This window comes from Rattus rattus, chromosome 7 (assembly GCF_011064425.1).
Source record: "Rattus rattus isolate New Zealand chromosome 7, Rrattus_CSIRO_v1, whole genome shotgun sequence".
Classification (NCBI taxonomy): domain Eukaryota; kingdom Metazoa; phylum Chordata; class Mammalia; order Rodentia; family Muridae; genus Rattus; species Rattus rattus.
The window spans coordinates 82978753-82995457 of NC_046160.1; the positions used below are offsets into that span (position 1 = coordinate 82978753).

The window sequence follows — 16705 nt, forward strand, 5'->3', positions numbered from 1 at the left end:
AAATAAGCACAATTCTCTTATTAAACTGAGTTCCACAGGAATCATGTAATATCTCTCCCATAAAACGTTTATTTTGTGTGTGCTATGTGTACATATACTTCGTCCGTGTACCTGTGGAGATCAGAGGGCAATTGTGGATGTCATCTTCAGGAACACCATCCACTTTAAGGTCTTTTATTGGCTTGGAGCTCGCTAAGTGGGGTCTGCTCCAGGTACCCATGTGCTCCCCAGTGCTGGCCAGGATCATAAGCACATAAATTTACCATTCTAGGACTAGGACTCAGGCTCTCACTATAAACAAAGCCATCCCTTTAGACCCACACTAACTTACCAGAGGCTTCTAAGAAGTTTATCACTCCCCATTTCTATGAAATGAATGTAGTCTTTGAGGCTGTGTTTCTAAGATGAGGACTGTGGCAGTACTGTGGACTAGTTGTCAGTTCCAGGCCTGGCCAGCCCCTGGGGTCACTCACCTTGTCATCATGTGGCTCATCCACAGCAAAGTCTTGTAAGTCAGGAGTCGACGCCTGAAGGGACGGGGTTTCTTTAACAACATCTAAAACCCGCTGTCCACCTCTGGGTTTCTGTGGGTTTTTTTTCACGGGTTCATCTTTTGTTTTTCCTTTCTTTCCTTTCTTCCCCTTTTCTTCTTTGTTTGAACCTGCAGACTTTCAATTCATCAAGGGGGGAAAAAAATCAATGTAATTATTATTAATACTGAGGTCCTTAAAAAATTTTACTTTTAAGTTATGAATCTAAGCTTTTATTCTCCTTACATCCGTGTATATGTTTATGAGTGTAGGAGTACACATGCCACAGCATACATGTGGAGTTGATATGTAGGAGTTACTTTTCTCCTTTCAACATGTGGGTTTTAGGAACTGAATTCCGGCTTGATAAAGTGCCTTTACCCACAGAGTCATCCCACTAACCCAAACACTGCTAAGGTCTTGAATGTTTCTCATTAGCCTAGAAGCCACTAAAAGGCCAGAGAAATGATTTTAGATATTACTCACTGCCAACAATTTCATAATAAGTTCACGATCTTCATCATCCTGGTCTTTGTATTTTTCCTTCATTTTTTTCATTTTACTCTGAAATCAGAAGATTTGAAAAAAAAAAAAATCAGTAGTAAAGACTGTTTTTAAAATGCCTCTTTCCTTCTATCAAATATGCTTTTGACCAAGGTGCCAAGCACTATAAAGAACACTATGGAACACAGGAAGATGGGTGTGCATAGCACTCCTCCTCAAGGAATGTGCCACAATTGGAGAGACGACAGAAACACAAGTAAGGGGAATCAACACAACTTATTTGTTAGAATGTCTTTAAATAAGAGTCTGGCTCCCTGCCCTTCTCCCACTGTCTGTGAGCCCTCCCTTCCTGGGCTCCTGTGTGAGGATGGGAACAGGCACAGTAAATCCCTGTGTGGGTGGAGGGCTGGTCTAAGTGACTCCACAGGTGACCCGGGTTGTTGATGACACACACTGGCAGCCCTTTTTCCAGGACGTGGATCTTCTGTTTCCTGCTTCCCACCATCTGAAGCAAATGATGCCCCTCAAATGGTCCTGCCACAGTGGGAACATGAAATCTCCTCACGGTGACTGCTTTGTCCAACTTTCAAATCCCAGTCTAGCAACAGTGAAGAAGGCATTCTCTACCATTTCAGTGCTAGTTGGTATTTATAATCTCAGCTGTGTTTAGCATCAGGAAGTCTGTGTGCACAAGTGAAAACCCTTTCCAGATGAACACCTTCATCTGAATACTCTTACCTTTCCAGCTATTTATTTAAAAAAAAAAAATATCCATGTACATACTGTATTTTACTCAAAAAATTATTTTATGTGTGTGGGTGTTTTGCCTGCATGTACATCTGTGTACCACTTGCATGCCTGGTGCCACAGAGACAGAAAAGCTGGCTGGATTTCCTGACCTAAGGTAAAAGGCGCTAGCTGTGATGTAAGTGCTGGGACTTGCATTGGGCCCTCCGGAAGAGCAACCGGCCCTTTCTAGTTCACATTAATAAGAGGAGCCCCGTAGCTGACGTGTGAGGCGCACTGAACGCACAGTCGCTCAGGAGTGGATTTCTTACCTTCTGGCCTCTTTTCATTGGCTGTCCAGCTGCCACATTTTTGCTTGTGCTCTGGTCAGCTTCACTGTGCACAGCACTTTCTTTTTCTTTGTCCTTTTCTTCTATCACCTCTAAATCCCCTGAGTCACATGGGAGCTTTTTCTTTTTCATTTCTCTACATACAATCAAGCAGAAATATAAAATTTTAAGAATGTCAAATGTGCCCTGAAAACTGTAAAAGGGAAATACAGTGGCAGCTTCTTCCTAGCTTGAGAATCACCAAAGCCCTGTAGAAAGAGGCTCAAATAACCGAGTGAGAGACCTGGGAATCTTTTGAAGAAGTTCTATTCTGTTGTCCATACCCAAAAATCTTACCTTTACTTATCCTCTCTCAACTCCACATTCACTTATTCAGCTGGCAACCCTGATGTACAGACAAACACGGGTTTGCAGTAACCTATGGGCCTGGCTTTGCCACATGTCAGACATCTGCTGATTGGTTGGTGGGATAAGTAAGTGTTTCCAAATGCAGACCCATCAGGAGGAAGGGTACGTTCTGCTGCTCTGGCATCTTCTACCTCAGTGCTGTCTCAGTCCAGGCCCTCGATGCCTCTCAGATTTCCTCTGTATACCATATAGCCTGCCCTTCCCGCAGACGGCTCTGTACAAGGTCACTTTTGAGACAAGGCCACTCACCTGAGTGAGTCTGAGACAATCTCCAGACAAAGACAAGCAGAGACTGCAAGCTCTGCTGAGAAAGGGGGTCCCTTACTTTGTGCTGAGTTCCAACAGCCATCCTGTCATGGGGGCCTATGATCCTGCAAGGTTCCCCAACACTTAGTCATTCCAAGTTCTCTTTAATCTAAATTTCCTTCTAATCTAAACATCTATGACTTTATAACATATATATAAACTTTCTTTTTCTTTCACCTCAATTCTATTTATTATTTTTCCAAAGTATTGCACATACATTTTATATCCAAATCTTTTTGTCCCCTTATAATGATAATTCTCCTTGGAGTCTCTTTTACCCTCATGTACCTAACTGCTAAAATATCTGAGGTATATTTCTTTTTTTTTTTTTTTTTTTTTTCTTTTTTTTCGGAGCTGAGGACTCAACCCAGGGAGCGCTCTACCACTGAGCTAAGTCCCCAACCCCCCTGAGGTATATTTCTTATGTGTGTGCATGCAGAGCCCAGAAGATATATGTTCTGTTCTATTAAACTCTCTCTCATCCTCTTGAGACAGGATCTCCATTGAACAAGGAGTTTGCTGTGTCTTTTTGGTTTCTGACTAGGCTGGCTGGCCAGTAAAAACCAAGAATCCTGTTTTCCTCTTAGTGCTGAGACTACAGCTACACTCACTCTTGTGCTCAGCTTTCTACATAAGTGCTAGGAATCTAAACTCAGGTCTCCATGCTTACACAACAAACACTTTACTTAAATGAGCCATCGTCCTAGTCCCTAGGTGTTTGTTTTATACAAAAATTTTCTAATTCCAATTTATTTATTTTTATCAATATCTTAGAATTAAAGAGGGAGAAAAGAAAAGGGCAAGAGGAGGTAGAAGGGAAAAGAGGTAAGATCAAGGGGGCTAGAGAGATGGCTCAGGAGTTAAGAGCACTGACTACTCTTCCACAGGACCCAGGTTCAATTCCCAGCACCCATATGATAGTTCCCTGTCTGTAACTCCAATCCAGGGTATGTGACACACTCACACAGACAAATGTGCAGGTAAAACACCAATGCACATAAAATTCATTAATTTTTACAACTACTATAACTGAATAACTGAACATTTTTTTTTTTTTTTGCAAGATCAGTGTTACTTCTGGTCCTTTAATAATCATGTGCTAAGATTAGAGTGATAGCTTAGAGGTAAAGAGCACTGGCTGCTCTTCCAGAAAATCCAGGTTCAATTCCTGGCATCCACACAATGGCTCAGAACCACCTATAGCTCTAGTTTGAGAAGAGCTGATGCCTTCTTCTGGCCTCTGAGGGGATCAAGCATAAATGTGGTATATATGGATATTCAGACAAGATTGTACATATATAAAAATAAGACATTTTTTAAATTCTTTTTTTAAAAAAAAGATTAATTAACTTATTTTATTTATGTGAGCACACTGTAGTTGTCTTCAGTCACACCAGAAGAGTACATCAGATCCCATTACAGATGGTTGTGAGTCACCATGTGGTTGCTGGGAATTGAACTCAGGACCTCTAGAAGAGCAGTCAGTGCTCTTAACCACTGAGCCACCTCTCCAGCCCCATAAAACAAATCTTTAAAATAATTTTTAAACATATGCTTTATAGTCACACTGCCCTTTACATGTTTACATAATAAAAGGTCTATCTTACTACTTACCTATCTCCCCTATCACAAATGAGTCTTACATAAAAGAAATACCTTAGAGTTAGACATAAAGAATCTTGGTGGGGGGCTGGAGAGATGGCTCAGCCGTTAAAGGCTAGGCTCACAACCAAAAATATAAGAATCTTGGTGGGAACTGGAGAGATGGCTCAGTGGTTAAGAGCACTGGCTGCTCTTCCAGAGGTCCTGAGTTCAATTCCCAGCAACCACATGGTGGCTCACAAGCATCTGTAATGGGATCCAATGCCCTCTTCTGGCATATAGGTGCACAAGCACATAGAGTCCTCATATATTAAGTAAATAAATCTTTTAAAAAAAATCTTGGATAGGCAGGTGGTGGTGGCACAAGCCTTAAATGAGTTTGAGGCGTCTGGCCTACAAACCATGTTCCAGGACAACCAGGGATATCAGAGAAAACCTGTCTCAGAAAAAAAAAAAAAAAGAAGTAAAAACCAGACAGACAAATAATCTTGGTGATTAAAGGAATATTCAAAATAGTCAAATATGTGTTAGTTAGCTAAGTAATTTTAAAGCTTGGGTCTATTTGTTATTCTGTGTTTATGATGTGTGACACATGCATGGAGGGCAGAGGACAACTTTCAGGAGCTGTGGAGTGAACTTAGGCTGCCAGGCTCATAAAGCAAGCATTTTCACCACCACGGCTTCTCTCTCTTCACCCAGCTGTCAATTTTTAAACCATGACTAAGTTATTTAACACCTTTACCTTCTCTCCTTGGCTGACAAATGTCTTCGGCTCTGTGATTTACTGTCACTCTATTAAAAACAAAAAACAAAAAACATGAGAACACTACAACTATTTTTTAAACAGTAAATTTTAAAAGAAAACTATTCAGAAAAGCACTGTTTTTTAGTATAACTTCAAAAATAGCTTACTGAATTAAAAGATTCTTCTCTTGGAGTCAGTTTCTGTAGGGGCCTATGAAAACAAGAGATTTTATTAGCCTATAAAAGCCATTCATTGCAAAGTTTTAACATATCCTCCACCGTCTTATAATCTTACAAAATCTTCAACTTTGCAAACTACAACCAAAGCATCTCCCCATGCTTGTGTACACAATCTTTACATGAGCGCCCAGTCGTCTTCTGGAGACCAGCTGTCCTTAATCCCCCTATGCAGCTGGGATGACCCCGAGCCTCTGCTCTTCCTATCCTGGGCATACAGCTCCCCACACAGCTGCCAAGCTGAAATCTCTGTGCCAGCTGCTGCTAGTGCTGTGCACCGATATCTTCACCAAATTCCTGGGAAGGGAAATCCATAGTCTACGATAGAAATCCATGCTTAAACACAGAGTAGCTTAGCCAAAGAGATACCCTAAGACTTAATTTTGGCTGTCTGATATCTAAGCCATGTTTTAGAACTCTAATAAGAATCCATAAACAGGGGTTGGGGATTTAGCTCAGTGGTAGAGCGCTTGCCTAGGAAGCGCAAGGCCCTGGGTTCGGTCCCCAGCTCGGAAAAAAAGAACCCAAAAAAAAAAAAAAAAAAAGAATCCATAAACAAACGAACCAACAAAAACAGAAAACGGGATCTCTGTGAGTTCCAGACCAGCCTGGTCTACACATCAATTTCCAGGCTAGCCAGAGCTATACAGTGAAAACTTGTCTTAAATAACAACAAAACCAAACAAGGACACTGCTCTATTTACTTGGTAGGAAGACAACGAAAACTAAAACATCCATTTGTTTAAAATGAGACTGTTGTTAAAACTATTTTCTTTTTTGTTTCTGATTTTTATTTATTTCCTTTTATTTTTTGAGACAGGGTTTCCTTGGTTATCCTGGAACTCTGTAGATCAGACTGGCCTCAAACTCAAAGATCCATCTTCCTCTACTGGAATTAAACGGATGAACCACTATGCCCAGCTTTAAAACTGGTGTTTATTCATATATGTCTAATGTGGATATGTGCACTTGACTGAGCGTAGGCCAGAGGACAGCACTGATTTCCTGGTGAGCAGTTACGGGCAGTTGTGCCTGGCACAACATGGTTGCTGGGAACCAACTCAGGTTCCCTATGAAAGCAATATACTTTCTTTTGAGCCATCTCCTCAGCCCCACTGTAGTATTTTCAAGTACAGTATATTTTAGTGGGGTCTTCTTTGCCATTATCTCCTGAGTCCCCTGGTAACTCTCACTGTGGTCTCCTTCCCTCTTTCATGTCGTGTGTCATCTGCACTTCTATTCTTACCCTCTCTTGGTCGGCCTCCTTTTTAGAGGTTTAGGCTTTGCTCCACACCCATTTCCATACACTTTAGAGATTAGGCTTCTGTTTTTCTGAGTTTAGATCACTTTCCTTAATATTTTATTTTCCTGAAAACTTTAAAATTTGTTTCTGCACTACTGGGTTTAAACTCAGCTTTTAAGCATGCAAAGCAAACCCTACCACTGAACCACACCCCAGAACCTGCTGTTTCTAGTCTGACCTACTTTTGCCTACTTTATGAACTTTTCTCCTTTGGTCCTGGGAATCTCTAACAGGAAACCAGTCGAATGCTGAGAAAACAAGACCACAAAGGAGGCTGGGAGTCCCTGAGTAACCCTGAACCACACATGAAGAGGGAGTGAACGTAGTGAAGTCAACCTCAGTGCACTGCTGTATAAGGATTTGCCTCAACATCATCTTCAGTCTAAAAATAAAACTAAGCACTCTCTTTAACGTAAGTTACCTTTGGGACTGAAGATGGGACAAGTCAATGGTGGTGTCAGGATATTCGAAGGGCTCTTCCTCCTCTCCCCTCACTTCACCAATGGGCTCTTCATCTTTTGTAGCTGTTTTGATGGCTTCTCCATCTTCAGAGCTCAGTTCCTCTCTTCCACTGTGAGCAGCAATGTCCTCTGGATCAGCCTGAGTCCTGAGTTCCACTTCTTCCGTGGTTCCACGTAACTCCTCGGTCTCTTCTTCACTGCTGTCGCCCCCTTCTGTAGAATTCCCATAAGGAAAGTCAGTGTGCAACTCCCAATGGGGCTGTGTGATTCCGGTCATTCCTAGGTTCCCCAAAGGGCATCAAAAAAATCCCTGCGTAGCTCCACAATGCACTGAATCTATTCTGACAAAGGACAGCCCTTCCCTATCTCCAAGATCACTTTACCACAAGACCTTTTAGGACATCACTATTTCTGTAACAAACCTAAGTTGTCTGTCACTGCTGCTTCCATAAGGCAAGACAATAAAAGTAGTTGTGTAAGCTCTGTAACTTATTAATTTGTAAATGTAAACCAATACACATTATACAACTAGCTTTACACTAGGCAAAAGGAATACTAATATTAATAGCTAGGTCTAATTGCCACTTTCAAGAAATGTCATGAAATGAATAATGTCTGTCACTTTATGACAGGGACATGGCATGCATCAGTCAGTAGAGTCTAACAACACAGCATAACCCAAAAAGGACTAACCCCAGGAGAGAACTAACTACAGAAAAGGACTAACCCCAGGAGAGAACGAACTACAGACGTGGTGCCCTTTCCTTAGGTTCCTTACGCAGGCAAGTAAATTTATTTTGGCAGTCACAGTATCTCTGTACTTGAATCAAATATATTACAAAAATCAACCAAAACTGGGCACAGTGGCTTATACTTGTAATATCAATATTTGAAAACTGAGTTGGGATGAATCAAAAGCCTAGCCTGAACCAAAATTCTCATGTGAAAAATTAAGCTTCATATAAAACCATCTTCCTATCATTTCTGACTCCTAAACCCAAATGGAAATGTTAATTCATATGTACCCAAGTTTACCTGTTACATATATTTACAAGCTATCCATCAAATGCTCAAATTTTACCAAAAGTACTTTGATTATAAAATTAACTATTTTTAATTCATTAAAATATTTGTTCAATCCCTAGTATAAACAAAAGAGCATATTTAGTATTTCCAGAAATTGGTAGTACTTTGGACTATTTTTAAAATTCTGGATATCATAGAAGAGACAATTACTTAAGATTTAGGAATAAAACTAGAGAGTAAAAATCACAAGCCATGGCTAGATCTAATGGTGAATTTGTGTAATACTCTCTAGCCCTTGGGAGACAAAGACAAAAGGACTGATTCAAGTTCCATGGCAGCCTGATCCCTATGACAAGTCCCAGGCAGGCCAGAGTTACACAGTAGTTATCTTGCTTGCCTCAAGAGAATAACAAAGTCTCAATCCTAGCTAGGAAGATAAAAATTAAGTTGGTCAAGTGCTTGCCTTCAGGCACAAGGATGAGCTGGAACCACAGAAAGCGCCTGGGGAGAATCAATGACACACCAGGAGGGGCGGTGGTGCGCACCTGTAATCCTTACGCAGATGGGGAGGAGACAGGCCCCTCTGGCCGGCCAGCCCTGCCTAATCAGCAAACTCCAGACCAGCATAAAACACTATCTCCAGAGAGATGTACACAGTGCCCGAGAAACACCTGCTACCATACACATGAGCACACGGAACACATGAACACATATACACACACACACACACACACACAAATCACAAGCCAATTTATTATAACATATCAACTACCTAGCTGTTCCATTTCTTCTGACATGAGTTCACTTGTGCAACTTGTCAATGTTTCCATGTCTTCATCCTGCACTCTGACTTTTCGTTCACCTCGATGTCTCCAGACACAGGACTCATCTACCTAGAGAAAAAGTCCTTCCTCACTGCTGGAACATTAGGAAGATTATAGAAGTAAGCCTAAAGAAAGTAAAGAGTACCTTAAAAAGGAAGCTAAACCCCATCATTAGGTATGAAGGAGGAAGGAAATTCTTTTTTCCTAAAAAAGAAGATACACATTAATGGTTATAAAGATCTGTTTTCTCCAGATTTTGGCCTGAAAGTATTCTATACCTAAGATTATATGCATTTTACCTTGTCCTATACCATGAACATTTACAAAATTTAGTATTATGTATAGGATAACTATCAAGAAAAGTATGAATGCCTGTTCCCACCTTTGGATTTGTCATTACCATGAAAATCTATTTTTTATTTAAAAAAGGTTAGGCTATAATTCTTATTCTTATAAGTAAACTATGTGAAATACATTCTCATTAATAAATGCCATGCCAAGGCAAAATTCCATTATTTCATAACAAAATTTGTATGTGCAACTACAACATACAACTTCACTCTACGAATATCTTTAAAGTGGCTCTTGCCTCCATAACCCACGTTAGGGTTCTTTATCGTGTTAAGCTGTTACCTCTTATCATGAAGCTTCCAGTTGTTAAGTACTCTCCTGTCGGTGCTGTTTTAGATACCTGAGGAACACAGTGATGCATTATAGTCTTATCAAAGAAGAAAGTTGAGACAGGCTCTCAGGTATTACAGGTTGGCTGGAATGTGCTATGTAACTGAGGATGACTTTCTAATCCATCCATCTCTTGAGTACCAGGCTTGAGTACCAGGCTTACAACCATGCCCTACCGTGCCCTACCGTGCCTCCGTTAAGTGGCTCTGGGCTTTGTGCATGCCAGAAGGTCTCTGCCCAAAGGAGCTACATCTTCAGTCTCTTAAGATGCTTTTTCAAAAACATTTTTTTCTACCCAGGAGAATGAAATAACATTCAAGCAAGCAACTCTAAGCCCTGAAAACTTTACAACTTAGCAAAAATTCTCAATACTGAAGGCACAGATACATACTTCCAATGACAGATATACTTGGCAACAATAAATGAAGAAATAACAAAAAATCTACTACTCTAATAAATGCCACAGACTGCACTGGATCTAGCTTTTTCTTCTAACATAGTAATATAATGAGAAAATAATAAGTATACTAAGCTTATCACAAAACCTTATTGGAAGACAAAATTATAGTCATTAAAAACCCTTTCGGGGGGGGGGGCTGGAGAGATGGCTCAGAGGTTAAGAGCACTGGCTGCTCTTCCAGAGGTTCTGAGTTCAAATCCCAGCAACCACATGGTGCCTCACAACCATCTGTAATGGGATCTGATGCCCTCTTCTGATGTGTCTGAAGACAGCTATATTGTATTCATATACAATAAGTAAATATTTTTTAAAAAAAAAAAACCCTTTCTGGGATTCTTTTTGATAGTTAAAAAAGAAAAAATTTTGAATGACTTTTCTTTTCCAAGACAGGCTTCTCTGTGTAGCGACTGTCCTGAATTCAGAGACCCAAGTGCTGGTGGTAAAGGTTTTCTGCTACCACCTCCCGGCTTTGCAGATTCTAAGTAATGTCTGTCTGTCTGTCTACGTGTGGTTGCGTGTGACCACGTGCATGTGAGCGTTTATAAGAGGATGCTGGATCTCCTGGATCTGAAATTACAGGTAGTTGTAATCAAGGTACTAGGAATTTAATATGCGAGTGCACTCGTACACTCCTGTGTATGCTGTGGAGATCAGAGGACAGCTCACAAGAAGCTGGTTCCCTCTCTCACTATTTGGATCCCAGGAACTGAATTCAGGTCATTAGGCTTGATGACAATGGCTTTTATAAGCGACCTCTCCAGCCACTAAAATAAAGATAATAGAACTTTAAAAATATATAGTTGGTAAAATAAAAGGAACTTATTCCAAAGATTCTACACATTTGTGATTACTCTAAATTTGGGAATATCTTTTTAGTTTAAGCAGAAAACTACTATTAAGTAGAAGTATAAAGTATTAGCTCTCAAATATTATTAATTTCCTAAAACCACATCACAGAATAGCAAATAATATAACATAAAATGAAACAATTCTCAAGGATGATAATGAAATTGATTTTTTTAACTATCACTTAAGTTTTGACTCTTGTAGAACTAATGCATCATTATCAGCTATAATTCTTGGAAATGTGGGTCTACTTGCAGTGGGAAGTCAAATGCAAAAAAGATTAACATCCAAGAGCACTAACAGCTGAGCCTAGTGGCACAGGCCTGTAGTCCAGGGACCTGAATGATTGAGGTGAGAGGACTGAGATTTCAAGTCCTGTGTGGGATATAAAGTGAGTTCAAGGACAGCTAGGGAAACTTAGATCAACAACAACAGAGGGCCAAGGGCACTTGCTCGGAATGCAAGTCTCCCAGTGCGATCTCCAATACAATAACAATAAAACAACTTTAAACAATTACTAAAACCAAGTGAATATCTAAAATGTACGTTACACCTCTTTTCTAGGAAGGCAAAAGAGATTCAGAAATTTCTAACCAAGATGAGTAGGACAAAGGTTTTTGTTCAACAGTTCGGTCACTAGTAGATCATTCTCTACACAGAATTCCATAGGTCACCCTCTTCATATCCAAATCTTACCAATACCTGTTATTTTATTCAACATGGTAGCTCCTCTGACTCTATCCCATTGTTTGCTTTGCTGGGTGGTGATGCTACACAGCTTTAATCCCAGCTAGCACTCGGGGCAGGGGCGGAGGGAATCTCTGAGTTTGAGGTCAGCCTCGTCTACAAAGTGAATTCAAAGGCAGCCAAGAATACATAGAAAAAAACCTTGTCTTCAAAAACCTAAATAAACAAACAAAGAAACAAACAAACCCCTGCCCCTGCCTTTCTTAGCAGGTTATGTGGTATGTACACCTTTAATCCAAGCACTCATTAGACAGAGACAAGCAAATCTTTGTGACCAGTCTGTTCTGCATAGCAAGTTCCAGGCCAGTCAAAGTTACATAGTGAGACCCTGGTTTTTAAAAAATAAATAAATAAATTGTTTTCTTCTTCACAGTACTTCCCACCTAGTACGCATATATTTTTCTCTACTGCTTAAACATACACTTTATCAAGGTAAGTACTTTGCCTGTCTTCTATATCCTAGCCATTTATAACGAAGTATACTCTTAAGAGATGAAGAAAACGGACCACAGCCCTTGTTACCTGATGATGGTGCACCCACCAAGCACTCGTGATAACACGTGCATCCCAAGCCGCGCTGTAGCAAAGTGCCATTGTGCCTGCTTCAGTCAAAGTCCGAGGAGGGATGGGATCTCCTATAATAGCAATGCTAGGTTTCATACCATACAGAGCAAGATGTCAAAGTTATTCTTAGTATAACTCTGTGTAACAAAGATACCATATTTCACTTCAAGACTCTATTTACCTATCTACCTATCTACCTACCTGTTGTTGTAGTGTTAGGGACCAAAACCAGATTTTTAAAATTTGTTTATACTTCTTTGTATTTTTATGCATACATAAGATAATGAAGTGTGACTATTCCTGCATCTATATTCCAAAGCACTTCTATCCCGACCCCCAAAAGCAACCGTGTATGTATTAGTAATATTCCTACTTCCTTTCCAAACTTGGCTCCCTGCAATCGCTGAGTTACTACAAGTTCAGGTAATAGACTTCTATGTAGCCCTTTGTGTTTAGCCTGGAATTTAAAGTGGTCCTCCAGCTTCTGCTCCGGGGATTATAGGTATGATCTGTCAATCTGGCTTTTTTCCCCCTTATTTCCCTTTAATATTTTACAGATTTTACTCTATAGACTGTTTTATATCAGCAAGTTCATTACTAATTTTTCCCTTTAATATTTTACAGATTTTACTCTATAGACTGTTTTATATCAGCAAGTTCATTACTAATTTCATGATGTAATGAATTAAAAGCCAGGGTCCCATGCATGTTAGAAAGGTACTGTATCAACGAGCCTAACTCCTATTTCTTATGCAGCCCAGGCAGCTGTATGAACTGTTGTATAGCTGACCACCAAGGTGAATGTCTGATCCTTTCACCTCCACTTCTTGAATGCTAGGATTACAGGCTTGTAACATCATGCCTGGTCTATGTGGAGATCAATGAATGTTAGACAAGCATTCTTCTGAGCTACATTCCACACCCCCTTTTTAATTCTTTTAATGCTATTGTCTGGTTTATCAATTTATTCATTGCTAGTTATGGTGGTTTCAATGAGAACCCCCTATAAATTTCAGGCATTTGAATACTTGGTTCCCAGTGGGTGACTGTTGGGGGGGGTGTAAGGGAGTGATATAAGGTGGTGTGTTACTGGGGGTGGCTTAAGGTTTCAGAAGCTTCCTGCATCCCCATATAATCTTGCTGACCTGTTTGTACATCTGGATACAAGCTCTCAGCTGCTGCTCCAGCAAGCTGCCACCACTGTTGGCAGCCTGTCTCTCATCAAAAACTCTTAATCCTCTGAAAACAGAGGCCTAGATAAACTCTTATAAGTTGCTTTGGTTACAGTGTTTTATCACAATAGAGAGGTAACTAAGATACAACTATACAGAAATACAATGTATTTCCTTTTTCTTTTTCTTGATACAGGGTATCACATAGTCCAGGCTGGTTAAGAATAACCTGGAACATGAGTCTACTGCTGCTACCTCACAACTGTGTCATCACACTTAGTTATAACTTGTTTTGTATCCATCTTAGGCTGTGTGGACATTGTTGTTTATTGTGATTCTAAAAGTCTGATAATTTCCTTACATTTTTTAAAAAATGTAAGAACAAGGGTAGGCCTGGTGGCAAATACCTTTAATATTAGCATTCAGGAGGCAGAGACAAGAGGATCTGAGAATTTGAGGCTAGCCTGGTCTATATAGTGAGTTCCAGGACAGCCAGAGCTATAAAGAGACCCTGTCTCCAGAAACAAAAAACAAACCAAAAACAAACACACACACACACACACACACACACACACACACACACACGTCCACACCAAACAAATGTAAATATAAATATATATACATACATAAATAAATAAAAGATCATACTTTTTATTTCTTGTCAATTTGAGCATCTTGAATTTCATTTTATTGCCAAAAAGCAGCTTTAAAGAAGAAAGGGTTTATTTGGTTTACATATTTAGTGTAGTGCATTGAGGGAAGCTAAGAAAGAGACTCAAACCAGGCAGAAACTTGAAGGCAGAGCTGATGCAGAGACCATGGAGTGCTGCTTACTGGCTTGCAGATGGCTTAATCAGCATCAAGGGCCACCAGCCCAGAGCTATCCCTACCCACAACAGGCTGGGCCCTCCCACATCAAATGACTTAAGATCAACGAGCTCACTACATAGTCTAGGCTGACCTGAACTTCTGTTATCCTTCTGCCTCAGCCTCCAGATTGCTGAGATTACATATGTGCATGTTTTGAGTCTAGGATTTTCTTTTCATTTTTTTGTTTTGTTTTTGTTTGTTTGTTTGTCTATACAGGGTCTCTCTATGTAGCCTTACCTGACCTGAAACTTCCTCTGTAGACCAAGCTAGCCTGGAACTCACAGAGATCCAACTGTCTTTCCCTCCTGAGTGCTGGACTAACTGTATGCACCATCACTACCCAACTGGGATTTTCTTTATGAAGTGTTTGTGTATACTTATTACCTAACTTAGTCTCTTTACTTGTTATGGATTTATTTCTCTATCTATGATCTATACAGAGAATGTCTGTCTGTTAGGCGGTGTTCTAGAGATATTGTTGGCTTAGTTATCGATGTGTTCAAGTCTTCTATTTCCTTGTTAATCTACTGTTTTAATTATTCTATTCATGTTCAGTGTTAACATTTCAAAATATTATTGTATGTACTTGTACCTACCCAACTACTATCTGGTTTCCCCTCATATTTTATAGGGTACAGTTGCTGGACACATATGTCCTTGTACCATTCCATCTTTTTTCATCCCTTTTTTGTTTGCAGTACTGGAGGCTGACTACTAATTCTTGATTATCAGTTACGTAAGAACAGTTTCAGGGACTGGAGAGATGGCTCAGTGGTTAAGAGCACTGACCGCTCTTCCAGAGGTCCTGAGTTCAATCCCCAGCAACCACATGGTGGCTCACAACCATCTGTAATGGGATCTGATGCCCTCTTCTGGTGTGTCTGGAGACAGCTACAATGTGCTCACATACATAAAAAAAAAAAATTCTAATTATAAAAAAAAAAAAAAAAAAAAAAAAAGACTGCTTTCAGGAGGTCAGAGAGATGGCTGAGCAATGAAGAAGTCACCCTGATCTGGCAGAGGACCTGAGGTCAGTCCCAAAGCCAAACTGCCTTACTTTCCCTCCAGGGGATTCAACACTCTCCTCTTCTCTTCTGGACTCAATGGGCACTGCATGGATTACATGTGCACATTCCCATAGACACACGCATGCAAAAATAAAATATATTAAGAAAAGAAAATTCCAGACAATAGAAATATATTACCTGTTGGATTCTTAATTACACAGCTGGTAGCTCCATGAAGATCAGCATGCACATAAATGTCTCCTTAAATAAAGACAAATGTGAAATAATGATACTTTAAGTCATATTTCTTTTGGGTTTTTTGTTTTGCTTTGCTTTCTTCCAATTTTTTTAAGATTTTATGTGCAAGAATGTTCTGCCTGCATACATGTAAGTGAAGCACCTATATGCAGTGCCTACAGAAGGAAGAAAAAGGCCCTAAATCCTCTAGAACTGTAGTTCCAGGTGGTTGTGAACCATCGTGTAATTGCTGGGAACTGAACTCTGTCAGTTGTAAGAGACACAAGTACTCTTGAGTGTTGGGCCATCTCTCCAGCCTGCTTCCTTTCTTTTTGAAACAGGGTCTCCTTATGCTACTTAGGTTATTCTGGAACTTCTGGGATCCAGTGGTTGGGCCTCTAGACTTAGCCTCTTTAGCGGCTGCAACTATGGTTATGCACGATACATCCAGCTTGAAGTCCTATTTGTAAACTGGAAAAATGGTCACAAACTTTGACACCAAAACAGTAACCTTTAAAAAATGTGATCCACCATGACTTGGAGAACCGGAAACTACTTTGTAAATATAGCAGAAGATCAAAAGTCCAACAAAACAGTGTAACTCAGCAATACTACTTCTGCAATAGCTACTCAACAAAAAGTCATACAGACTTCAACAAAATGCAAGCCATAAAGCGTTACCCCTCTAATTCTGTCAAATAAGGGTAGAAGATAAAAACCAGTGCCCATTAGTGAAACAACTGAGAAATCGTTTAAGAGAAAATCTCACCTGGTGTTAAGTATCTTTTCACAATAATCTCATTCTGTTGCTGATCTCGACCACCTATAATGAGATAGTTCTCTGAACTAATAAACCACAGAAATTTCTCAAACCTATAAAAAGAAAACAAAGTTAATATTTTTTTGTAAAAAAAAAAAAGCCTGAATTCATACTATTTGAAAACAAAATATGACAAAACAGAAGTTGTCATGCCTGTATAGAATAAGTTATCAAGAATCCAAAGACACAATTACCATTTACCAATTACCAGGCAAATTTTACTAATAACATGTCATATAGTTTTTAAAATAGTCTTCGAAGAAATTAAATTCTGTCGGGG

At 39.8% G+C, this 16705-nt stretch overlaps 1 protein-coding gene across 2 annotated transcripts in view; it reads right to left on the reverse strand.

Annotated features, from left to right (window-relative positions):
• The window catches only part of Nemf (nuclear export mediator factor), a 47685-nt gene that overhangs the window by 4478 nt on the left and 26502 nt on the right, over positions 1-16705 (reverse strand). For both annotated transcript variants that reach the window (XM_032907856.1, XM_032907857.1), the window contains 12 exons: positions 16375-16478; positions 15567-15629; positions 12278-12390; positions 9655-9712; positions 9167-9225; positions 8970-9090; positions 7132-7384; positions 5339-5381; positions 5169-5218; positions 2093-2246; positions 1017-1094; positions 474-668 (listed from right to left, as the gene is read on the reverse strand). In XM_032907856.1, coding sequence (XP_032763747.1) covers positions 474-668; positions 1017-1094; positions 2093-2246; positions 5169-5218; positions 5339-5381; positions 7132-7384; positions 8970-9090; positions 9167-9225; positions 9655-9712; positions 12278-12390; positions 15567-15629; positions 16375-16478 — 1291 coding nt within the window. The remainder of the gene's footprint in view (positions 1-473; positions 669-1016; positions 1095-2092; positions 2247-5168; positions 5219-5338; positions 5382-7131; positions 7385-8969; positions 9091-9166; positions 9226-9654; positions 9713-12277; positions 12391-15566; positions 15630-16374; positions 16479-16705) is intronic.